Source organism: Zonotrichia leucophrys, unplaced genomic scaffold (genome assembly GCF_028769735.1).
Source record: "Zonotrichia leucophrys gambelii isolate GWCS_2022_RI unplaced genomic scaffold, RI_Zleu_2.0 Scaffold_252_75841, whole genome shotgun sequence".
In the NCBI taxonomy this organism is placed as follows: domain Eukaryota; kingdom Metazoa; phylum Chordata; class Aves; order Passeriformes; family Passerellidae; genus Zonotrichia; species Zonotrichia leucophrys.
Window position 1 is genome coordinate 1 of NW_026992457.1, and position 25,639 is coordinate 25,639.

At 51.1% G+C, this 25,639-nt stretch overlaps 1 protein-coding gene across 1 annotated transcript in view; it reads right to left on the bottom strand.

Moving 5' to 3' along the window:
- Positions 1 to 256: 256 nt before the first annotated feature.
- The window catches only part of ADCY3 (adenylate cyclase 3), a gene marked incomplete at its 3' end in the record, with an annotated part of 44,447 nt that continues 19,064 nt past the window's right edge, over positions 257 to 25,639 (bottom strand). The window contains 11 exon segments of the mRNA XM_064700895.1: positions 257 to 400; positions 402 to 551; positions 1,193 to 1,280; positions 1,371 to 1,532; positions 3,040 to 3,182; positions 3,908 to 4,045; positions 7,270 to 7,432; positions 9,816 to 9,974; positions 13,457 to 13,584; positions 16,572 to 16,683; positions 21,444 to 21,574. Coding sequence (XP_064556965.1) covers positions 257 to 400; positions 402 to 551; positions 1,193 to 1,280; positions 1,371 to 1,532; positions 3,040 to 3,182; positions 3,908 to 4,045; positions 7,270 to 7,432; positions 9,816 to 9,974; positions 13,457 to 13,584; positions 16,572 to 16,683; positions 21,444 to 21,574 — 1,518 coding nt within the window.

Consider the following 25,639-nt stretch of genomic DNA (forward strand, 5'->3'; position numbering starts at 1 on the left):
CGGCCACCAGAGTCATGTAACTCAATGTCTTGGCTGATCTTTGAAGCCACCACTCCATGGTGTCCCTGATGTCCTGATGCCACCACCCCATGGTGACCCTGATGTCCCACTGGCCACCACCCCATGGTCACCATGATAGCCAAGATGGGGACACGAGGACATGGTGGCCACCATGGCCACCAGGGTCATGTAACTCAATGTCTTGGCTGATCTTTGAAGCCACCACCCCATGGTGACCCTGATGTCCTGATGTCACCACTCCATGGTCCCCATGACAACTGAACTGGAGACATGGGGACATGGTGGTGGCCACCAGGGTGATGGAGATGCAATATCTGGGCTGCTCCTCACAGCCACCACCCCATGGTGACCCTGATGTCCCACCGGCCACCACCCCAGCCCGATGTCCCCTCGGCGCGGTGTCCCCTCCTCACCATGTCCACGATGTCGGCCGCGGTGACCACGGCCACGGCCGCCATGGCCCACGAGTTGCGCGCCCAGCGCGTGCGGTCGATCCAGGTGGAGAAGGCCACCAGCTTCTTGGGGAAACCCTTTGGGGACAACATGGCCGAGGTCACCACGGGGGTGTGACACCCATTGTCCCCATGATGTCACCCACTGTCCCCACGATGTCACCCATTGCCCCCAGGTCCCCAACCCCTCGTTCCTTGTCACCGGCTGCGTTTGCGGGACCTGGCTGAGCGCGTGGTGTCCCCAGGGTGTCCCTGGGCTGTCCCAATGATGTCCCCATGGTGTCCCCACGATGTCACCCATTGTCCCCAGGTCCCCAACCCGTCGTTCCCCAACCCTCGTCGCAATTGCGGGACCTGGCCGAGCGCGTGGTGTCCCCAGGGTGTCCCTGCGGTGTCCCTGGGGTGTCCCAATGATGTCCCCATGGTGTCCCCAGGGTGTCCCTGGGCTGTCCCTGGGCTATCCCAATGATGTCCCCACGATGTCACCCATTGTCCCCATGGTGTCCCCATTGTCCCCAGGTCCCCAACCCCTCGTTCCCCAACCCTCGTCGCAATTGCGGGACCTGGCTGAGCGTGTGGTGTCCCCAGGGTGTCCCTGGGCTGTCCCTGGGCTATCCCAATGATGTCCCCATGGTGTCCCCAGGGTGTCCCTGGGCTGTCCCTGGGCTATCCCAATGATGTCCCCATGATGTCCCCAAGGTGTGTCCCCACCACCTCACCCTGGGGAAGACGGCGGCCAAGGAGCAGAGCGTCAGCGCCACCAGCAGCACCTCGCCCACCACGAACGTCACGTAGTTGGTCACCAACCTGCCCAAATGTCCCGTGGAGAACCTCAGAGGTGACACCTTTGGGTGCCACCACGATGTCCCCGAGGTGTCCCCGCCACCAGGGTCCTACCAGGGGTCGATGGTGGCCTCCACCAGGGTGGTGAAGATGAGGACGACGCAGGAGCAGCTGAAGGCGGCGCCGCTCTGCTTCTCCTTCTCCACCGAGTAGCGCGTCTCCATGTCGGGGTCGGTGAAGCGCAGCGACAGCCGGAACGTGCTCTGACCCTTCAGGCTGCGGGGTTTGGGAAGAATTTTGGGGGGTGTTTATGGAATTTTGGGGGATTTTATGGAATTTTGAGGTTTTTATGGAATTTTTGTGGATTTTTTTGAGGAATTTTTGCAGATTTTTGGGGAAATTTTGGGAATTTTTGCAGATTTTTTTGCAGATTTTTGGAGGAATTTTTGCGAATTTTTTGGGGGATTTTTGGGGATTTTTTGGGGATTTTTGGGGATTTTTTGAGGAATTTTTGCAGATTTTTTTGGGATTTTTGTAGATTTTTGTAGGGATTTTTAGGGAATTTTGGGGTTTTTACAGAATTTTTGGGGATTTTTTGGAGGAATTTTTGCAGATTTTTTGAGGGATTTTTAGGGAATTTTGGGGATTTTTGGGGATTTTTTTCAGGAATTTTTGCAGATTTTTTTGGAGGGATTTTTGGGGGATTTTTGCAGATTTTTTGGGGATTTTTCCGAGTAGCGCGTCTCCATGTCGGGGTCGGTGAAGCGCAGCGACAGCCGGAACGTGCTCTGACCCTTCAGGCTGTGGGATTTATGGGGAATTTTGGGGATTTTATGGAATTTTGGGGGTTTTATGGAATTTTGCAGATTTTTGGGGGAAATTTTGGGGAATTTTTGTAGATTTTTTTGGAGGGATTTTTGGGGATTCTTGAGAAATTTTGGGGATTTTTGGGGAAATTTTGGGAATTTTTGCAGATTTTTTGGGGATTTTATGGAATTTTTGCAGATTTTGAGAATTTTTGCAGATTTTTTGGAGGGATTTTTAGGGGATTTTTGGGGAATTTTTGGGAATTTTTGCAGAATTTTGGAAGGATTTTTGGGGATTTTTTTGAGGAATTTTTGCAGATTTTTGGGGAAATTTTTGGGGAATTTTTGTAGATTTTTGGAGGGAATTTCAGGGAATTCTGGGAATTTTTGCGGCAATTTTTGGAGGAATTTTTGAAGATTTTTTGGGGATGTTTGGGAATTTTTTTGAGGAATTTCTGCAGATTTTTGGGGGATTTTGGGAAATTTTGGGAATTTTTGGGTATTTTTTGAGGAATGTTTGCAGATTTTTAGGGGATTTTTGCAGAAATTTTGGGGAATTTCTGTAGATTTTTTGGAGGGATTTTTTGGGGATTTTTTGAGGAATTTTTGCAGATTTTTTGGGGATTTTTGGGGAAATTTTGGGGAATTACGCAGATTTTTTGGAGGGATTTTTGGGAATTTTGGGGGATTTTTTGGAGGAATTTTTGCAGATTTTTGGAAAATTTTGGGGGGATTTTTTGAGTAATTTTTGCAGATTTTTGTGGAAATTTTGGTGAATTTTTGTAGATTTTTGGAGGGATTTTTTGGGGTATTTTGGGGAATTTTCAGAGATTTTGAGGATTTTTTTAAGGAATCACCAGGATTTTAACGAAATTTTCGGGATTTTTTTTTTGAATTTTTGGAAAATTTGAGAATTTTTTTTTTTTTTAATTTTTTTGGGGAATTTTTGGGGAATTTTTGGGGGGCGATTCACTCACGCCCGGATGCTCTCGCGCTCCAGCAGGGCCTCGTTGAGGAGCCGGTTCAGCTCCTGCTCGTTCTGCGCCGCCCCCGCCACGCGCTCGGCCAGGTCCCGCAGGCGCAAACGGCGCCGGGGATTGGGAAATGATGGATTTGGAACCTGGGGACAATGGGTGACATTGTGGGGACACCATGGGGACAGCCTGGGGACAATGGGTGACACCATTGGGATGGCCCAGGGACACCCTGGGGACACCACGCGCTCGGCCAGGTCCCGCAAGCGCAAACGGCGCCGAGGGTTCAGGAACGACGGGTTGGGGACCTGGGGACAATGGGTGACATCATGGGGACATCATGGGGACACCATTGGGATAGCCCAGGGACAGCCCAGGGACACCCTGGGGACACCACGCGCTCGGCCAGGTCCCGCAAACGCAGCCGGCGACGGGGGTTGGGGAATGATGGATTTGGAACCTGGGGACAATGGGTGACATCATGGGGACATCATGGGGACACCATTGGGATAGCCCAGGGACACCGCAGGGACACCCTGGGGACACCACGCGCTCGGCCAGGTCCCGCAAACGCAGACGGCGACGGGGGTTGGGGACCTGGGGACACCGAGGGGACAATCTGGGGACACCAAGGGGACAATTTGGGGACACCACGGGGACATTGAGGGGACAGCCTGGGGACATCAAGGATACACCAAGGGGACGTGGTGGGGACACCAAGGGGACAATTTGGGGACACCAAGGGGGCAACACGGGGAGACACCAAGGGGACATGGCAGGGACACCACGGGGACACCACGGGGACACCAAGGAGACACCGTGGGGACACCTTGGGGACACGGTGGGGACACGGTGGGGACAGCTTGGGTACCTCGGTGTCGTCGTCGTCGTCGAGCTCCGCGGAGCTGCTGCGGCCGCGCTCGGCGTCCTCGGGCGGCTCCGGGCTGAGGCCACCGTTGGCGGTGACAGGAGGGGGGGACACGCCGTGGGACGAGGACAGGGACAGCTTCTGCGGGGACAGGGACACCGTGGGTGGCACTGTGTCACTGTGTCACTGTGTCACTGTGTCATTGTGTCACTGTGTCACAGCATGGGACAAGGCCCAGGGACAGCTTCTGCGGGGACAGGGACACCGTGGGTGGCACTGTGTCACTGTGTCACTGTGTCACCGTGTCACCCATCACACTGTGGGACATGGACAGGGACAGCTTCTGCGGGGACAGGGACACCGTGGGTGGCACTGTGTCACCGTGTCACCGTGTCACCAGTGTCACCCATCACACTGTGGGACATGGACAGGGACAGCTTCTGTGGGGACAGGGACACCGTGGGTGACACTGTGTCACTGTGTCAGCATGTCACCATGTCACCGGTGTCACTGTGTCACTGTGTCACTGTGTCACCCATCACACTGTGGGACATGGACAGGGACAGCTTCTGTGGGGACAGGGACACCGTGGGTGACACCGTGTCACTGTGTCACTGTGTCACCATGTCACCCATCACAGCGTGGGACGAGGACAGGGACAGCTTCTGCGGGGACAGGGACACCGTGGGTGGCACTGTGTCACCAGTGTCACCGTGTCACCGTGTCACTGTGTCACCATGTCACTGTGTCACCATGTCACCCATCACACTGTGGGACGAGGTCAGGGACAGCTTCTGCGGGGACAGGGACATGGTGGGTGACACTGTGTCACTGTGTCACTGTGTCACCGTGTCACTGTGTCACTGTGTCACCCATCACACCGTGGGACAAGGTTAGGGACAGCTTCTGCGGGGACAGGGACACCGTGGGTGGCACCGTGTCACTGTGTCACTGTGTCATTGTGTCACTGTATCACTGTGTCACCCATCACACTGTGGGACAAAGTTAGGGACAGCTTCTGTGGGGACAGGGACACCGTGGGTGGCACTGTGTCACTGTGTCACCCATCATGGTGGGGGACATGGACAGGGACAGCTTCTGCGGGGACAGGGACACCATGGGTGGCACTGTGTCACTGTGTCACCGTGTCACTGTGTCACTGTGTCACCCATCACACTGTGGGACATGGACAGGGACAGCTTCTGAGGGGACAGGGACACCGTGGGTGGCACCGTGTCACTGTGTCACCATGTCACTGTGTCACCATGTCACTGTGTCACTGTGTCACCCATCATGCCGTGGGACGAGGACAGGGACAGCTTCTGCAGGGACAGGGACACCGTGGGTGTCACGGTGTCACTGTGTCAGCATGTCACCGTGTCACTGTGTCACTGTGTCACCGTGTCACCCATCACGGCGTGGGACAAGGTCAGGGACAGCTTCTGCGGGGACAGGGACACCGTGGGTGACACTGTGTCACTGTGTCACCCATCACAATGTAGGACATGGACAGGGACAGCTTCTGTGGGGACAGGGACATGGTGGGTGACACTGTGTCACTGTGTCACCAGTGTCACCGTGTCACCCATCACACTGTGGGACATGGACAGGGACAGCTTCTGTGGGGACAGGGACACCGTGGGTGGCACTGTGTCACTGTGTCACTGTGTCACTGTGTCACCCATCACACTGTGGGACGAGGACAGGGACAGCTTCTGTGGGGACAGGGACACCGTGGGTGGCACTGTGTCACCAGTGTCACCGTGTCACCCATCACACCGTGGGACGAGGACAGGGACAGCTTCTGTGGGGACAGGGACACCGTGGGTGGCACTGTGTCACTGTGTCACTGTGTCACTGTGTCACCCATCACACTGTGGGACATGGACAGGGACAGCTTCTGCGGGGACAGGGACACCGTGGGTGACACCGTGTCACTGTGTCAGCATGTCACCATGTCACCGGTGTCACTGTGTCACTGTGTCACTGTGTCACTGTGTCACCCATCACACTGTGGGACATGGACAGGGACAGCTTCTGTGGGGACAGGGACACCGTGGGCGGCACCATGTCACTGTGTCACTGTGTCACCAGTGTCACCCGTCATGCTGTAGGACAAGGTTAAGGACAGCTTCTGTGGGGACAGGGACATCATGGGTGGCACTGTGTCACTGTGTCACTGTGTCACCAGTGTCACCTCCCACATCCCCAGTGTCCCCAGTGTCCCCACCACTGTCACCCACCACGCCATTGACGTGATCATTGGCAATGTCCCCATACCCCATTGTCCCCATTGTCCCCAGTGGTGCCACTCACCACTCCATTGACACAATCAATGTCAATGTCCCCATTGTGTCCCCATGTCCCCATGTCCCCGTTGGTGTCACTCACCACACTGTGGGACACAATCAATGTGAATGTCCCCACACCCATGTCCCCATGTCCCCACTGTCCCCATTGGTGCCACTCACCACGCCATTGACACAATCAATGTCAACGTCCCCATGTCCCCACTGTCCCCATTGGTGCCACTCACCACACTGTGGGACACACTCAATGTCAACGTCCCCATTGTGTCCCCATGTCCCCGTTGGTGCCACTCACCATTCCATTGACACAATCAATGTCAACGTCCCCATTGTGTCCCCATGTCCCCATTGGTGCCACTCACCATTCCATTGACACAATCAATGTCAATGTCCCCACACCCATGTCCCCACCATTGTCCCCATGTCCCCGTCGGTGCCACTCACCACACCATTGACACAATCAATGTCAACGTCCCCATTGTGTCCCCATGTCCCCATGTCCCTGTTGGTGCCACTCACCACACCATTGACACAATCAATGTCAATGTCCCCACACCCATGTCCCCACTGTCCCCGTTGGTGCCACTCACCACGCCATTGACACAATCAATGTCAATGTCCCCACACCCATGTCCCCATGTCCCCATGTCCCCATTGGTGCCACTCACCACGCTGTGGGACACACTCAATGTCAACGTCCCCATTGTGTCCCCATGTCCCCATGTCCCCATTGGTGCCACTCACCACACCGTTGACACAATCAATGTCAATGTCCCCACACCCATGTCCCCATGTCCCCGTTGGTGCCACTCACCACACTGTGGGACACACTCAATGTCAATGTCCCCACACCCATGTCCCCATGTCCCCATGTCCCCATTGGTGCCACTCACCACGCTGTGGGACACACTCAATGTCAACGTCCCCATTGTGTCCCCATGTCCCCATGTCCCCGTTGGTGCCACTCACCACGCCATTGACACAATCAATGTCAATGTCCCCATTGTGTCCCCATGTCCCCACCATTGTCCCCATGTCCCCACTGGTGTCACTCACCACGCCGTTGACGCCGTGCCGCAGCCCCTGCTTGGGGACCACCACCAGGTAGGTGACAATGCCCTTGTCCCTCAGGTAATCGCAGCGGGAGCCGCCCTCGCCCGGCTCCACCTCGAACTCCCCCTTGAGGCAGTCCACGGTGCTCTGCGAGATGTGCACGCGCCTGCACGGCCACCGCGTGTCACCTCCGTGTCACCTCCGTGTCACCTTGGTGTGACACCATCACTGGCAACGTCCCCATACCCCATGTCCCCATTGTCCCCACCTGTGCCATTCACCACAGTGTTGGCACCATCATTGGCAATGTCCCCACACCCATGTCCCCACCAGGTGTCACCTCGGTATCACCTCAGTGTCACCTCAGGGTCACCCACCACGCCATGACACCATCACTGGCAATGTCCCTCCACCCCATGTCCCCATTGTCACCCCACTGTCCCCACCTGTGCCATTCACCACAGTGTTGGCACAATCATTGGCAATGTCCCCACACCCATGTCCCCACCGCGTGTCACCTCGGTGTCACCTCGGTGTCACCTTGCCGTGACACCATCACTGGCAATGTCCCCACACCCATGTGCCCACATTGTCCCCACCTGTGCCATTCACCACAGTGTTGACATGATCAGTGGCAATGTCCCCACACCCCATGTCCCCATGTCCCCACCGCGTGTCACCTCAGTGTCACCTCGGTGTCACCCACCATGCTGTGATGCCATAACTGGCAATGTCCCTCCACCCATGTCCCCCCATTGTCCCCACCTGTGCCATTCACCACAGTGCTGACATGATCAGTGGCAATGTCCCCACACCCCATGTCCCCATGTCCCCACCGCGTGTCACCTCGGTGTCCCCTCTGTGTCACCTCGGTGTCACCCACCATGCCATTGACACCATCACTGGCAATGTCCCCATACCCCATGTCCCCATTGTCCCCACCTGTGCCATTCACCACAATGTTGACAAAATTGGTGGCAATGTCCCCACACCCCATGTCCCCATGTCACCTTGGTGTCACCTTGGGGTCAGCCACCACGCCATGACACCATCACTGGCAATGTCCCCACACCCATGTGCCCACATTGTCCCCACCTGTGCCATTCACCACACTGTTGGCACAATCAGTGGCAATGTCCCCACACCCCATGTCCCCACCGCGTGTCACCTCGGTGTCACCCATCATGCTGTTGGCACCATCACTGGCAATGTCCCCACACCCCATGTCCCCAGGTCCCCACCGCGTGTCACCTCGGTGTCACCCATCATGCTGTTGGCACCATCACTGGCAATGTCCCTTCACCCCATGTCCCATGTCCCCACCATTGTCCCCATTGGTGGCACTCACCACGCCGTTGGCACAATCAGTGGCAATGTCCCCACACCCATGTCCCCATTGTCTCCCCCAGTGTCCCCATTGTCTCCCCCAGTGTTCCCATTGTCCCCAGTGTCCCCACCACTGTCACCATTCCATTAGCACCATCAGTGGCGATGTCCCCAAAACCATGTCCCCATGTCCCCACCATTGTCCCCATTGTCCCCAGTATCCCCATTGTCCCCATTATCCCCATTGTCCCCATTGTTCCCAGTGTCCCCATTGTCCCCAGTACTTCTGGTGTCCCCATCACTGTCATTCACCACCTCAGTGTCCCCAGTGTCCCCACCACTGTCACTCACCATACCATTGGCACAATCAGTGTCAATGTCCCCACATCCATGTCCCCATTGTCCCCCCCACTGTCCCCACTGTCCCCGTTGGTGTCACTCACCACACCATTGGCTCAATGAATGTCAATGTCCCCACACCCATGTCACCAGTGTCCCCAGCATTGTCCCCATTGTCCCAGTATCCCCAGTATCCCCAGTATCCCCATTGTCCCCAATATTCCTGGTGTCCCCACCACTGTCACTCACCACACCATTGCCACAATCATTGACAATGTCCCCACATCCCATGTCCCCAGTGTCCCCAGTATTTCTGGTGCCCCATCAGTGTCATTCACCACCTCAGTGTCCCCAGTGTCCCCAGTGTCCCCAGTGTCCCCAGTACTCCTGGTGTCCCCATCACTGTCATTCACCACCCCAGTGTCCCCATTGTCCCCACCACTGTCACTCACCACACCACTGACACAATCAGTGTCAATGTCCCCACACCCAGGTCCCCATCATTGTCCCCACTGTCCCCGTTGGTGTCACTCACCACGCCATTGGCACAATGTCAATGTCTGCACACCCATGTCCCCAGTGTCCCCATTGTCCCCATTATCCCCAGTGTCCCCATTGTCCCCAGTGTCCCCAGTGTCCCCATTGTCCCCAGCATTCCTGGTGTCCCCATCACTGTCATTCACCACCCCAGTGTCCCCAGTGTCCCCACCACTGTCACTCCCCACGCCATTGACACAATCAGTGGCAATGTCCCCACACCCACGTCCCCAGTGTCCCCATTGTCCCCAGTACTCCTGGTGTCCCCATCACTGTCATTCACCACCCCATGTCCCTGTTGTCCCCAGTGTCCCCAGAGGTGCCACCATCGGTGCGGGGACGCTCACCCGGGGATGCCGCCCGCCTCCATCTTGTTGGCCACGGTGACGTCGGTGGACCAGACGTCGTACTGCCAGCGCTTCTGGCCCAGCACACCGCCGAGCACGGCGCCGCTGTGCACGCCCACGCGCATGTCCACGGCCGTGTGGGTGCGCTCCCGCACCGAGCTGGGACATTGGGGACATTGTGAGATGTGGGGACATCACGGGGAATGTCCACGGCCGTGTGCGTGCGCTCCCGCACCGAGCTGGGGATGGGGACATTGTGGGGACATTGTGGGGACACCATGGGGACATCATGGGGAATGTCCACGGCCGTGTGCGTGCGCTCCCGCACCGAGCTGGGGATGGGGACACCGTGGGGACATCGTGGGGACACCATGGGGACATCATGGGGAATGTCCACGGCCGTGTGCGTGTGCTCCCGCACCGAGCTGGGATATGGGGACATTGTGGGGACATGTGGGAACATGGGGAATGTCCACGGCCGTGTGGGTGCGCTCCCGCACCGAGCTGGGACATTGGGGACATGGGGACATTGTGGGGACATGGGGAATGTCCACGGCCGTGTGGGTGCGCTCCCGCACCGAGCTGGGGATGGGGACATCGTGGGGACATTGTGGGGACATGGGGACATCATGGGGAATGTCCACGGCCGTGTGCGTGCGCTCCCGCACCGAGCTGGGACATGGGGACATTGTGGGGACACCATGGGGACATCATGGGGAATGTCCACGGCCGTGTGGGTGCGCTCCCGCACCGAGCTGGGACATTGGGGACATGGGGACATTGTGGGGACATGGGGACATCATGGGGAATGTCCACGGCCGTGTGGGTGCGCTCCCGCACCGAGCTGGGATGGGGACACCATGGGGACATTGTGAGATGTGGGGACATAATGGGGAATGTCCACGGCCGTGCGGTGTGCGCTCCCGCACCGAGCTGGGGATGGGGACGTCATGGGGACACCGTGGGCACATGGGGAATGTCCACGGCCGTGTGGGTGCGCTCCCGCACCAAGCTGGGACATTGGGACATTGTGAGATGTGGGACATCATGGGGAATGTCCACGGCTGTGTGGGTGCTCTCCCGCATGGAGCTGGGGATGGGGACATCGTGGGGACATTGTGGGGACACCATGGGGACATGGGGATGGTCACCAGGAATGGGGAATGTCCACGGCCGTGTGGGTGCGCTCCCGCACTGAGCTGGGGATGGGGACACCGTGGGGACATTGTGGGGACATGGGGACATCATGGGGAATGTCCACGGCCGTGTGGGTGCGCTCCCGCACCGAGCTGGGGATGGGGACATGGGGACATTGTGGGGACATTGTGGGGACATGGGGAATGTCCACGGCCGTGTGGGTGCGCTCCCGCACCGAGCTGGGACATTGGGGACACCATGGGGACATTGTGGGACACCATGGGGAATGTCACCAGGAATGGCCATGGGAATGGGGAATGAGGAATGGGGAATGGGGAATGGGAATGGAAATGGGGAATGTCCACGGCCGTGTGCGTGTGCTCCTGCACCGAGCTGGGGATGGGGACATCGTGGGGACACCATGGGGACATGGGGAATGTCCACGGCCGTGTGGGTGCGCTCCCGCACCGAGCTGGGACATTGGGGACATGGGGACATTGTGGGGACATGGGGAATGTTCACGGCCGTGTGCGTGTGCTCCCGCACGGAGCTGGGGATGGGACCTTGTGGGGACATTGTGGGGACATGGGGACATCATGGGGACATGGGGAATGGAAATGGGGATTGTCACCAGGAATGGGGAATGTCCACAGCCGTGTGTGTGCGCTCCCGCACCGAGCTGGGACATTGGGGACATGGGGACATTGTGAGATGTGGGGACATCATGGGGAATGTCCACGGCCGTGTGGGTGCGCTCCCGCACCGAGCTGGGACATGGGGACACCGTGGGGACACCATGGGGACATGGGGAATGTCACCAAGAACGGGCCATGGGGAATGTCCACGGCCGTGTGCAAGTGCTCCCGCACCGAGCTGGGACATTGGGGACATCATGGGGACACGGGGAATGTCTACGGCCGTGTGGGTGCGCTCCCAATCCCCAATCCCCAATCCCAAATCCCAACTCCCAAATCCCAAATCCTCAATTCCCAGTTCCCATTCCATCCCAATTGCCATTGCTATCCCATCCCAATTCCAACCCATTCCCATTCCCATTCCATCCCAATTCCCAATTCCCAATTCCCATCCCAATCCCATCCATGGATCCCATCCCAATTTGTAATTCGCAATTCACAACTGGCAATTCCCAGTTCCCAATCCCCAATTCCCATTCCCATCCCATGGATCCCAATTCCCATTCCTGTTCCCATTCCCATCCAATCCCTATCCCCATGGCATCCCAATTCCCAATCCCCAGTTTCCAATTCCCAAATCCTGGTAGAATTCCCGTTTCCCTTACGCGATGGCCTCCACCATGGCCAGCCCCATGCGGATGGAGCAATTCCCAATTCCCAATTCCCCAAATCCCAATCCCCAATTCCCAATCCCCAATTCCCAAATCCCCAATCCCAATTTCCCAATCCCAATTCCCAATCCCCAATCCCCATCCCATGGATCCCATCCTATCCCATTGATCCCATCCCAATCCCAATCCCCAATTCCCAATCCCCAATTCCCAAATCCCCAGTTCCCAATTCCCAAATCCCAATTCCCAATCCCCAATCCCAATCCCCCATTCCCAAATCCCCAATTCCCAATTCCCAACTCCCAATCCCCAATCCCAAATCCCAAATCCCAAATCCCAATCCCCAATCCCAATTCCCAAATCCCAAATCCCAAATCCCATGGAATTCCCGGTTTCCCTTACGCGATGGCCTCCACCATGGCCAGCCCCATGCGGATGGAGCAATTCCCAATTTCCCAATCCCAATCCCCAATTCCCAATTTCCCAATCCCCAATCCCAATTCCCAAATTCCCAAATTCCCTTACGCGATGGCCTCCACCATGCAGCCCATCGATGGACATTCCCAATTTCCCAATCCCCAATTCCCATTTCCCAAATCCAATCCCCAATTCCCATCCCATGATCCATCCATCATTGATCCCATCCCAATTCCCAATCCCCAATTCCCAATCCCCAATCCCAATTCCCAGTTTCCAATTCCCAATCCAAATTCCTTTCCCTTCGATGGCCACCATGTCCAGCCCATGCAGGAAATTCCCAATTCCCAATCCCAATCCCAATCCCAATCCCATGATTCCCATTTTCCCATTCCCTTACCGATGGCCCATCCACATGCCCCAGCCCATGCGATGAACAATTCCCAATCCCCAATTCCCCAATTCCCAAATCCCAAATCCCAAATCCCGGTTTCCCTTACGCGATGGCCTCCACCATGGCCAGCCCCATGCGGATGGAGCAATTCCCAATCCCCAATCCCATCCAAATCCCATTCCCATTCCCTTGATCCCATCCTATCCCATTGACCCAGCCCAATCCCAATCACCCAATTCCCAATTTCCCAATTTCCCATCCAAATCCCAATAATCCCGTTTCCCTTACGCGATGGCCTCCACCATGGCCAGCCCCATGCGGATGGAGCAATCCCCAATTTCCCAATTCCCAAATCCCATAGAATTCCCATTTTTTCCCATCCCTTACGCGATGGCCTCCACCATGGCCAGCCCCATGCGGATGGAACAGGCCGCGTGATCCTCCCGGAATTCCGGCAGCCCGCAGATGCAGTAATAGCAATCCCCCAGGATCTTGATCCGCAGCTGGTGGTGCCTCTGGGGAACCATGGAATTCCCGAAAAAAAATTCCCAAAAAATTCTCCCGGAATTCCCACAAATCCCTACTCAAACCCCCAAAATGGGATTTTGCATTTTTTCCCATTTTTTTCCCATTTTTTTCCCATTTTTTCCCATTTTTTCCCATTTTTTTCCCATTTTTTCCCATTTTTTCCCATTTTTTTTTTCCCATTTTTTCCCATTTTTTTCCCATTTTTTTTTTTCCCATTTTTTCCATTTTTTTCCCATTTTTTCCCATTTTGCCCCATTTCTTCCTCCCTCCTGACTCCAACTCTGCTGATTTTTTTGTGGGTTCGGAATTTGGGGGAATCCTGGATTTTGGGGGAATCAGATTTCCGGAGAATTCCTGAATTGGACCAGGAATTCCGCGATTTTTTTTCAGGGATTTCTGGGAATTTTTGGGAGGAATTCCTGGAATTTTTGGAGAATTCAGGAATTTTGGGGGATTTGGATTTTTAGAAGGAATTCTGGAGATTTTTGGGGGGAAATTCATGGAAATTTTCAGGGAATTCTGGGGAATTTTGGAAGATCCAGGAATTTTTGGGATCAGGAATTTTTTGGGGGGCAATTCAGGATTTTTGGAAAGATCGGAATTTTTGGGTGATTCAGATTTGGGAGGAATTCCAGGAATGTTTTGGGGGAAATTCTGGGGATTTTTGGGAGGAATTTTGGGGATTTTTTTCTGGGAATTCTCAGGATTTTTGGGAGGAATTCCTGGATTTTTATGGGAGACCTGGGAATTTGGGGGAATTTGGGGAATTTGGGGCAATTGGAATTTTTTCAGGGAATTCTGGGGATTTTTTGGCAGGAATTCCTGGGAAATTTTTTTGGGAATTCCGGGAATTTTTTTCTGAGAATTCTGGGGATTTTTGGGGGGAATTCCAGGAATTTTTGGAGGGAATTCTGGGGATTTTAGGGAGGAATTTTGGAGATTTTTTCTGGGAATTCTGGGGATTTTTGGGGTGGAATTCTGGGGATTTTTAAGAGGAAATCCTGGGATTTTTATCGGAGAACTCTGGGGAAATTTGGGGGAAATTCTGGAATCTTTTGGGGCAATTTTGGGATTTTTTCAGGGAATTCTGGGATTTTTGGGGAATTCCAGGAATTTTTTCAGGGAATTTTGGATTTTTTCGGGAATTCTGAGGATTTTTGGGGGGAATTCCTGGATTTTTTTCGAGGAATTCTGGGGATTTTTGGAAGAATTCCAGGATTTTCTGGGTGGAATTCCGGGGAATTTCCGAGGATTTTTGGGGGAATTTTGGGATTTTTTGGGGGAATTCCGGATTTTTAGGGAATTCTGGAATTTTTGGGAGGAAATTCCGGGAATTTTTTGGGGATTCGGGATTTTTGTAGGAATTCTAGGAATTTTGAGAATTCCATGAATTTTTAGCGGAATTCCAAGAATTTTTTTGGAGAATTCTGGTGATTTTGGGAGGAATTCAGGTTTTTTGGGAGGAATTCCTGGAATTTTTTTCAGGGAATTCTGGGGATTTTTGGGAGGAATTCCTGGAATTTGGGAATTCGATTTTTCATGAGAATTCTGGGGATTTTTGGGGGAAATTCTGGGATTTTTAGGGAGGAATTTTGACGATTTTTTAGGGAATTCTGGATTTTGGGATGAATTCGTGGATTTTGGGGAATTCGGAATTTTTTCTGAGATTCTGTGGATTTTTTGGATCCTGAAATTTTTTTTGGGTGAAATTTCGGGAATTTTTTCGGGGAAATTCCGGGATTTTTTTGGGGAATTTTTCTGGGGATTCCGTGGATTTTTTTGGGAATTTTTTTCTGGGAATTCTGGGGATTTTTGGGAGGAATTTTGGAATTTTTTGGGGGGAATTTGGGAATTTTTGGGGATTCCGTGGATTTTGTGGGAATTTCCGGGATCCTGGATTTTTGGGGAATTTTTTTTCTGGGAATTCTGGGGATTTTGAGAGGAATTCCTGGAATTTTCATCGGAGAACTCTGGGGAATTTTGGGGGAAATTCCGGGAATTTTTTCCTGGGGACTCCGCGGATTTTTTTGGGGAATTTTTTTCTGGGGACTCCGCGGATTTTTTTGGGAATTTTTTCCTGGGACTCGCGATTTTGGGGATTTTTCCTGGGACTCGCGGAATTTTTGGGATTTTTTCCTGGGAAATTCCTGGATTTTTTATGGGAATTTTTCTGGGGATTCCGCGATTTTTGGGGAATTCTGGGGACTCTTGCGGATTTTTGGGAATTTTTTCTGGGATTCCGATTTTGGGATTTTTTTGGGGATCGCGGAATTTGGAATTTTTTTCCTGGGAATTCTGGGGATTTTTTGGGGGGAATTCCTGCGAATTTTTTTTTTAAATTCCGGGAATTTTTTCCTGGGGAATTCCTTGGATTTTGGGAGGATCACAGGCACACTTGTCGAAGTGGGCGAAGATCGTTGAGGCTTGACGAGCTCCTGGGCGCTGCATTTTTTCAGGGAATTCTGGGGATTTTTGGGGGGAATTCCAGAATTTTTTCATTGGAACTCTGGGAATTTTTGGGGGAAATTCCAGGAATTTTTTTCTGGGAATTCCGTGGATTTTTTTGGGAATTTTTCTGGAGAATTGGGATTTTTTGGCGGGGAATTCCTGGGAAATTTTTTTTGGGGGGAAATTCCGGATTTTTTTCGGGAACTCGGCGGATTTTTTGGGGGAATTTTTCCTGGGAATTTAGATTTTTGGGAGGAATTTCGGGAATCTTTTTCTGAGAATTCAGGGATTTCTGGGTGAATTTTCTGGGGAATTCCGGGATTTTTTGGGAAGATTTAATTTTTTGGGGAATTCTGGATTTTGGAGGAATTCCTGGAATTTTCTCAAATCTGGAATTTTGGGGGAAATTCCGGGAATTTTTTCCTGGGGATTCCGCGGATTTTTTTGGGAATTTTTTTCTGGGGACTCCGCGGATTTTTTTGGGAATTTTTTCCTGGGAATTCCTTGGATTTTTGGGGGCACTCACGGCGGCCAGCTTGTCGAAGCGGGCGAAGAGCTCATTGAGGAGCTTGACGAGCTCCTGGGCGCTGCAGGACGACGAGAGCTGCGTGAATCCCACGATGTCGGCGAACAGGATGCTGCCGGCGGGCCGGAAAAACGGGATCAATCCCGCATCCCAGAATTCCCAAAAAATCCCCCAATGTGGGGAGATTCCATCCCGACCTCCCCGAAAAAATCCCGACTTCCCCACTCGCTGTTTTCCCAAAAAAAAAATATCCTGGATACGGCAAAAATGACGCAAAACAAACTCAATCCCAAATTTTCCGTTCCAGTTTTCCCCAAAAAAAAATATCCTGGATCTGGTCAAAATGATGGTCTATGAACTCAATCCCAAATTTTCCATTCCAGTTTTCCCAAAAAAAAAAAAAAAATCCTGGATTTGGTCAAAATGATGGTCTATGAACTCAATCCCAAATTCCTCATTTCCCGTTTTTCCCAAAAAAAAATCCTGGATATGGCAAAAATGACGCAAAACAAACTCAATCCCAAATTTTCCGTTCCAGTTTTCCCAAAAAAAAATATCCTGGATACGGCAAAAATGACGCAAAACAAACTCAATCCCAAATTTTCCGTTCCGGTTTTCCCAAAAAAAAATATCCTGGATATGGCAAAAATGACGCAAAATAAACTCAATCCCAAATTTTCCGTTCCGGTTTTCCCAAAAAAAAAATATCCTGGATATGGCAAAAATGACGCAAACAATCATCCCGAATTTCCATTCGGTTTTCCCCAAAAAAAAAAATCCTGGATTGGCAAAAATGACGCAAAAAAACTCAATCCCAAATTTTCCATTCCGGTTTTCCCAAAAAAAAAATATCCTGGATGTGGAAAAAAGACGCAAAAATCATCCCAAATTTTCCGTTCCAGTTTTCCCAAAAAAAAATATCTGGATCTGGTCAAAATGATGGTCTACGAACTCAATCCCAAATTCTTCATTTCAGTTTTTCCCAAAAAAAAATAATATCCTGGATATGGCAAAAATGACGCAAAATAAACTCAATCCCAAATTTTCCGTTCCGGTTTTCCCAAAAAAAATATCCTGGATATGGCAAAAATGGCGCAAAATAAACTCAATCCCAAATTTTCCGTTCCAGTTTTCCCAAAAAAAAATATCCTGGATATGGACAAAAATGCGCAAAAAAACTCAATCCCAAATTCTTCATTTCAGTTTTTCCCAAAAAAAAAAATATCCTGGATGTGGCTGCAGGAACTCAATCCCAAATTTTCCCCCCCAAAAAAAATCCTGGATGTGGTGAAAAAGGTGCTGGAAAAACTCAATCCCAATTTCCTCATTCCCTGTTTTTCCAAAAAAAAATCCTGGATTTGGTGATACAAAACTCAATCCCAAATTTTCCATTCCAGTTTTCCCAAAAAAAAAATATCCTGGATTTGGTCAAAATGATGGTCTATGAACTCAATCCCAAATTCCTCATTTCCCGTTTTTCCCAAAAAAAAATCCTGGATTTGGTGATATAAAACTCAATCCCAAATTTTCCGTTCCGGTTTTCCCAAAAAAAAAATATCCTGGATGTGGCTGCAGGAACTCAATCCCAAATTTTCCACCCAAAAAAATCCAGGATATGGCAAAAACTGCACTCTAAGAACTCAATCCCAATTTCCTCATTCCCAATTTTCCAAAAAAATATCCTGGATTTGGTGATACAAAACTCAATCCCAAATTTTCCATTCCGGTTTTCCCAAAAAAAAAAATATCCTGGATTTGGTCAAAATGATGGTCTATGAACTCAATCCCAAATTCCTCATTTCCCGTTTTTCCCAAAAAAAAATCCTGGATTTGGGGATATAAAACTCAATCCCAAATTCTTCATTCCCATTTTTCCCAAAAAAAAATCCTGGATTTGGTGATACAAAACTCAATCCCAAAATCCTCATTCCCGTTTTTCCAAAAAATCCTGGATTTGGTGATAAAAAACTCAATCCCAAATTCCTCATTCCCGTTTTTCCCAAAAAAAATCCTGGATTTGGGGATACAAAACTCAATCCCAAAATCTTTAATCCCGTTTTTCCCAAAAAAAATCCTGGATTTGGTGATACAAAACTCAATCCCAAATTCCTCATTCCCGTTTTTCCAAAAAATCCTGGATTTGGTGATACAAAACTCAATCCCAAATTCCTCATTCCCGTTTTTCCCAAAAAAAAATCCTGGATTTGGTGATAAAAAACTCAATCCCAAATTCTCCATTCCTGTTTTTTCCAAAAAAAATCCTGGATAAGGCAAAAATTTTGGGAATTCTGGGGGATTTTCCAGGAAATTTTTCCATGCAGAATTTTGGGGGAATTTCCATGTTTTTTCCAGGAATGTTTTCCACGTAGAATGGGAGAATTTTGGGAATTCCGATTGTTTTTCCAGGAAAATTTTCCACCCTGGAATTTTGGGAATTTTCCACCATTTTTCCTGGCAACATTTTCCACACAAAACAGGGAATTTTGGGAATTCCCAATGGGTTTATTGGGATCATTTCCCACCCTGGAATTTTGGGAATTCTCGTTGGTTTTTCAGGAATATTTTCCACACGGAACGGGAGAATTTTGGGAATTCCCAATGGTTTTTCCGGGAACATTTTCCACCCTTGAATTTTGGGAATTATCACCATTTTTCCAGGACCATTTTCCACACAAAACGGGGAATTTTGGGAATTCCCAATGGGTTTTCTGGGAACATTTTCCACCCTGGAATTTTGGGAATTTTCCACTGTTTTTTCAGGAACATTTTCCACAAAGAATGGGGAATTTTGGGAATTCCCAATGGGTTTTCTGGGAACATTTTCCACCCTGGAATTTTGGGAATTCCCGCCCTTTTTCCAGGAATCTTTTATTTGTGGAATGAGGGGAAATTCAGGGAATTCCCAGTGGTTTTCTGGGAACGTTTTCGACTCGGAATTGAGGAATTTTGGGAATTCCCAATGGGTTTTCCAGGAACATTTTCCACCCTGGAATTTTGGGAATTCCCGCCATTTTTCCAGGACCATTTTCCACACGGAACGGGAGAATTTTGGGAATTCCCAATGGGTTTATTGGGAACATTTTCCACCCTGGAATTTTGGGAATTTTCCATTGTTTTTCCTGGCAACGTTTTCCACACAAAACGGGGAATTTTGGGAATTCCCAATGGGTTTTCCAGGAACATTTTCCACCCTGGAATTTTGGGAATTATCACCATTTTTTCCAGGACAATTTTCCACACGGAATTGGAGAATTTTGGGAATTCCCAATGGGTTTTCCAGGAACATTATCCACAGTGGAATTTTGGGAATTTTCCATTGTTTTTCCTGGCAACGTTTTCCACACAAAACGGGGAATTTTGGGAATTCCCAATGGGATTTCTGGGAACATTTTCCACCCTGGAATTTTGGGAATTTTCCACCATTTTTCCGGGAATGTTTTCTGTGCAGAATGAGGGAAATTCAGGGAATTCCCAGTGGTTTTCTGGGAACGTTTTCGACTCAGAATTGAGGAATTTTGGGAATTCCCAATGGTTTTTCCGGGAAGGTTTTCCACTCGGAACGGGAGAATTTTGGGAATTCCCTCTGTGTTTCCAGGAACATTTTCCAGGCATGGAAATTTTGGGAATTTTCTGGGAATTTTGGGAATTTTTTTCCGGGAATTTTTTCCAGGAATTCTGGGAATTTCACCTGACGTTCTCGTGCCGGTCCATGTACATGGTGTTGAATTCCAGGGATTCCCACCCATTTTCCTGTCACCGTTTCCCACGCAGAAAGGAACGGGATGGATTTTTGGGGGAAATTTTGGGAATTTTGGGAATTTTTTCCGGGAATTTTTTCCAGGAATTCTGGGAATTTCACCTGACGTTCTCGTGCCGGTCCATGTACATGGTGTTGAATTTCACGGATTCCCACCCATTTTCCTGTCACCGTTTCCCACGCAGAAAGGAACGGGATGGATTTGGGGGAATTTTGGGAATTTTTTCCAGGAATTTTTTCCAGGAGTTTCACCTGACGTTCTCGTGCCGGTCCATGCACACGGCAGAATTTCAGGGATTCCCACCCATTTTCCTGTCACCGTTTCCCACGCAGAAAGGAACGGGATGGATTTGGGAGAATTTTGGGAATTTTCCATTGTTTTTCCTGGCTACATTTTCCACACAAAACGGGGAATTTTGGGAATTCCCAATGGGTTTTCTGGGAACATTTTCCACCCTGAAATTTTGGGAAATATCACCATTTTTTCCAGGACCATTTTCCACACCAAACGGGGAATTTTGGGAATTCCCAATGGGTTTTTTCCGGGAATGTTTTCCATGCTGAAATTTTTTGGGAATTCCCACCATTTTTCCGGGAATGTTTTCCACACAGAATGGCACAATTTTGGGAATTCCCACCATTTTTCCAGGAAGGTTTTCCACCCCGAATGGGAGAATTTTAGGAATTCCCCTCTGTGATTCCAGGAACATTTTCCAGGCATGGAAATTCTGGGAATTCTTGGGAATTTTGGGAATTTTTTCCGGGAATTTTTTCCAGGAATTCCGGGAATTTCACCTGACGTTCTCGTGCCAGTCCATGCACACGGCAGAATTCCAGGGATTCCCACCCATTTTCCTGTCACCGTTTCCCACGCAGAAAGGAACGGGATGGATTTGGGGGAATTTTGGGAATTTTTTCCGGGAATTTTTTCCAGGAATTTTTTCCGGGAATTTCACCTGACGTTCTCATGCCGGTACATGTACATGGTGTTGAATTTCACGGATTCCCACCCATTTTCCTGTCACCGTTTCCCACGCAGAAAGGAACGGGATGGATTTGGGGGAATTTTGGGAATTTTTTCCGGGAATTTTTTCCAGGAATTCTGGGAATTTCACCTGACGTTCTCGTGCCGGTACATGTACATGGTGTTGAATTGCTGCAGCTCCTTCTGGCTCGGGTCCTTCTTCATGTCCTTCAGCATCTCGTCCGCCACGTGCTTGGGCAGGATGGAGAGCATCAGCCGCTCCTGGCATTCCCAGAGAGGGGGGAAAACGTCGGGAATTCCGTGGGAAAAGGGCGGGAATTGCAGGGGGAAATCGGGAATTTTGGGGGGAAAAAATGTCGGGAGTTCTGTGTTGAAACGTCGGGGTTTGTAGGGAAAAAAATCAGAAATTTTGGGGGAAAACTGTCAGGAATTACAGGGAAAACATTCAGGAATTCTGGGGGAAAATGGTCAGGAATTACTGGGAAAAAATCAGGAATTTTGGGGGGAAAAAGCGTCGGGAATTCTGTGGGAAAAGGGTGGGAATTGCAGGGGGAAATGGTGGGGATTGCTGGGGAAAAAATGTCGGGAATTACAGGGAAAAAATCAGAAATTTTTTGGGATAAAACGTCAGGAATTCCACGGGGAAATGTTTGGAATTACAGGGAAAAAAATCAGGAATTTTGGGGAAAAAATGTCGGGAATTCTGTGTTGAAATGTTGGGGTTTACAGGGAAAAAATTTGAAATTTTGGGGGATAAAAAGTCAGGAATTCCGTGGGAAAAGGGTGGGAATTGCAGGGGGAAATGGTGGGAATTGCAGGGAAAAAATCAGGAATTCTGGGGGAAAAAAATGTCGGGAATTACAGGGAAAACTGTCAGGAATTCTGGGGGAAAATGGTCAGGAATTACTGGGAAAAAATCAGGAATTCTGGGGGGAAAAAATGTCAGAAATTTCACAGGAAAATATTTGGAATTACAGGGAAAAAATCAGGAATTCTGGGGGGAAAAAATGTCAGGAATTCTGTGTTGAAACGTCGGGGTTTATGGGGAAAAAATTAGAAATTTTGGGGGAAAAAACGTCGGGAATTCCACGGGGAAATGTTGGGAATTACAGGGAAAAAAATCAGGAATTTTGGGGGGAAAAAACGTCGGGAATTCCGTGGGAAAAGGGTGGGAATTGCAGGGGGAAATGGTGGGGATTGCAGGGAAAAAAATCAGGAATTTTGGGGGAAAAATGTCGGGAGTTCTGTGTTGAAACCTCGGGGTTTACAGGGAAAAAAATCAGAAATTTTGGGGGATAAAACGTCAGGAATTCCTGGAGAAAAGATGTTGGGAATGTCAGGGAAAAAATGTCAAATCAGGAATGGATCAGAGACGGATCAGGGATTGATCTTCCTGGATCAGGGATCAATAGCCCGGGATCAGGGATGGATCAGGGATTGATCAGATATGGATCAGGGACAGATATCCCTGGATCAGGGATTGATCAGGGATCGATATCCCTGGATCAGTGATTGATCAGGGATCGATATCCCTGGATCAGGGATGGATCAGGGATCAATATCCCTGGATCAGTGATTGATCAGGGATTGATCAGGGATCGATATCCCTGGATCAGTGACTGATCAGTGATCAATATCATTGGATCAGTGATTGATCAGGGATTGATATCCCTGGATCAGGGATCGATATCCCCAGATCAGGGATTGATCAGTGATCAATATCCCTGGATCAGGGATCGATATCCCCAGATCAGGGATTGATCAGGGACCGATATCCCCGGATCTGGATTGATCAGGGATTGATATCCCTGGATCAGGGATCAATAGCCCTGGATCAGTGGTCAATCAGGGATTGATCAGGGATCGATATCCCCGGATCAGGGATTGATCAGGGATCGATATCCCTGGATCAGGGATTGATCAGGGATCGATATCCCCGGATCAGGGATTGATCAGGGATCGATATCCCTGGATCAGGGATTGATCAGGGATCGATATCCCCGGATCAGGGATTGATCAGGGATCGATATCCCTGGATTAGGGATTGATATCCCTGGATCAGTGATTGATCAGTGATCGATATCCCTGGATCAGGGATCGATATCCCCGGATCAGGGATTGATCAGGGATCGATAACCCTGGATCAGGGATCAATCAGGGATTGATCAGGGATCGATAACCCTGGATCAGGGATCAATCAGGGATTGATATCCCTGGATCAGGGATTGATTTCCATCGCACACACGGAACTCAGCTGACGAGCTGCAGTTTCCCCTGGGAACCCGGGAATGCCACCGGGAACCAGCGCCGGCACCACCGTCACCACAGCAACGGCTCCGTGTCCCTGTCCCCATTCCCGAGGAATGGCCCCGTGTCCCTGTCCCCATTCCCAGATGGAAATTCCCGTGTCCCTGTCCCCATTCCCAGGAGAATATTCCCGTGTCCCTGTCCCCAATTCCCAAAGAAGGACTCCGTGTCCCTGTCCCCATTCCCAGGAGATTCCCAAGGAACAGCCCCGTGTCCCTGTTCCCGAGGAACGGGTCCGTGTCCCTGTCCCCATTCCTGATGATTCCCATGTCTCTGTCCCATTCCAAGGAACAGCCCCGTGTCCCTGTCCCCATTCCCAGATGGAAAATCCCATGTCCCTGTCCCCATTCCCAAAGAAGGACTCCGTGTCCCTGTCCCCATTCCAAGGACATTCCCGTGTCCCTGTCCCCATTCCCAGGAGGAGATTCCCGTGTCCCTGTCCCCATTCCCAAGGAAAAGATTCCCGTGTCCCTGTCCCCATTCCCAGAACATTCCCAAGGATCAGCTCCCTGTCCCTGTCCCTGCCCCCAATTCCAGGGAAAGGCTCCCTGTCCCCATTCCCAGGAGATTCCCAAGGAACAGCTCCCTGTCCCTGTTCCCAAGGAACGGCTCCGTGTCCCTGTCCCCATTCCTGATGATTCCCATGTCCCTGTCCCCAATCCCGAGGAACAGCCCCGTGTCCCTGTCCCCATTCCTAGATGGAAATTCCCAGTGTCCCTGTCCCCATTCCCAAGGAACAGCTCCGTGTCCCTGTCCCCATTCCCAGGAGGAGATTCCCATGTCCCTGTCCCCATTCCCAGGAGAACATTCCCATCTCCCTGTCCCTGTTCCCATTCCAAGGAGGAGATTCCCGTGTCCCTGTCCCCATTCCCAGAACATTCCCAAGGAACAGCTCTGTGTCCCTGTCCCCATTCCCAGGAGGACATTCCCGTGTCCCTCTCCCCATTCCCAAGGAACGGCTCCGTGTCCCTGTCCCCATTCCCAGGAGAACATTCCCATGTCCCTGTCCCCATTCCCAAGGAACAGCTCCGTGTCCCTGTCCCCATTCCCAGGAGGTGATTCCCATGTCCCTGTCCTCATTTCCAAGTAACAGCTCCGTGTCCCTGTCCCCATTCCCAGGAGAACATTCCCGTGTCCCTGTCCCCAATTCCCAAAGAACGGCCTCGTGTCCCTGTCCCCATTCCCAGGAGATTCCCAAGGAACGGCTCCGTGTCCCTGTCCCCAATCCCAAGGAACAGCTCCATGTCCCTGTCCCCATTCCCAGGAGGAGATTCCCAGTGTCCCTGTCCCCATTCCCAGAACATTCCCAAGGAACAGCTCCCTGTCCCTGTCCCCAGTTCCAGGGAAAGGCTCTGTGTCCCTGTCCCCATTCCCAGATGGAAATTCCCGTGTCCCTGTCCCCATTCCAAGGAACAGCTCTGTGTCCCTGTCCCCCTTCCTAGATGGAAATTCCCGTGTCCCTGTCCCCATTCCCAAGGAACAGCTCCCTGTCCCTGTCCCCATTCCCAGGAGAATATTCCCGTGTCCCTGTCCCCATTCCCAGAACATTCCCAAGGATCAGCTCCATGTCCCTGTCCCCATTCCCAAGAGGACATTCCCATGTCCCTGTCCCCATTCCCGAGGAACAGCTCCATGTCCCTGTCCCCAATCCCAAGGATCAGCTCCATGTCCCTGTCCCTATTCCCAGGAGAACATTCCAGTGTCCCCGTTCCCATTCCCAGGAGGAAATTCCCGTGTCCCTGTCCCCATTCCAAGGACATTCCCGTGTCCCTGTCCCCATTCCCAAGGGATGGCTCCGTGTCCCTGTCCCCATTCCCAGGAGGAGATTCCCAGTGTCCCTGTCCCCATTCCCAGGACATTCCCAAGGAACGGCTCCGTGTCCCTGTCCCCATTCCCAGATGGAAATTCCCAGTGTCCCTGTCCCCATTCCCAAGGAATGGCTCCATGTCCCTGTCCCCATTCCCAGGAGGAAATTCCCGGCCTTTCCCAGCTCCCCAGTCCCTGCCTGGCTCAGCCCCA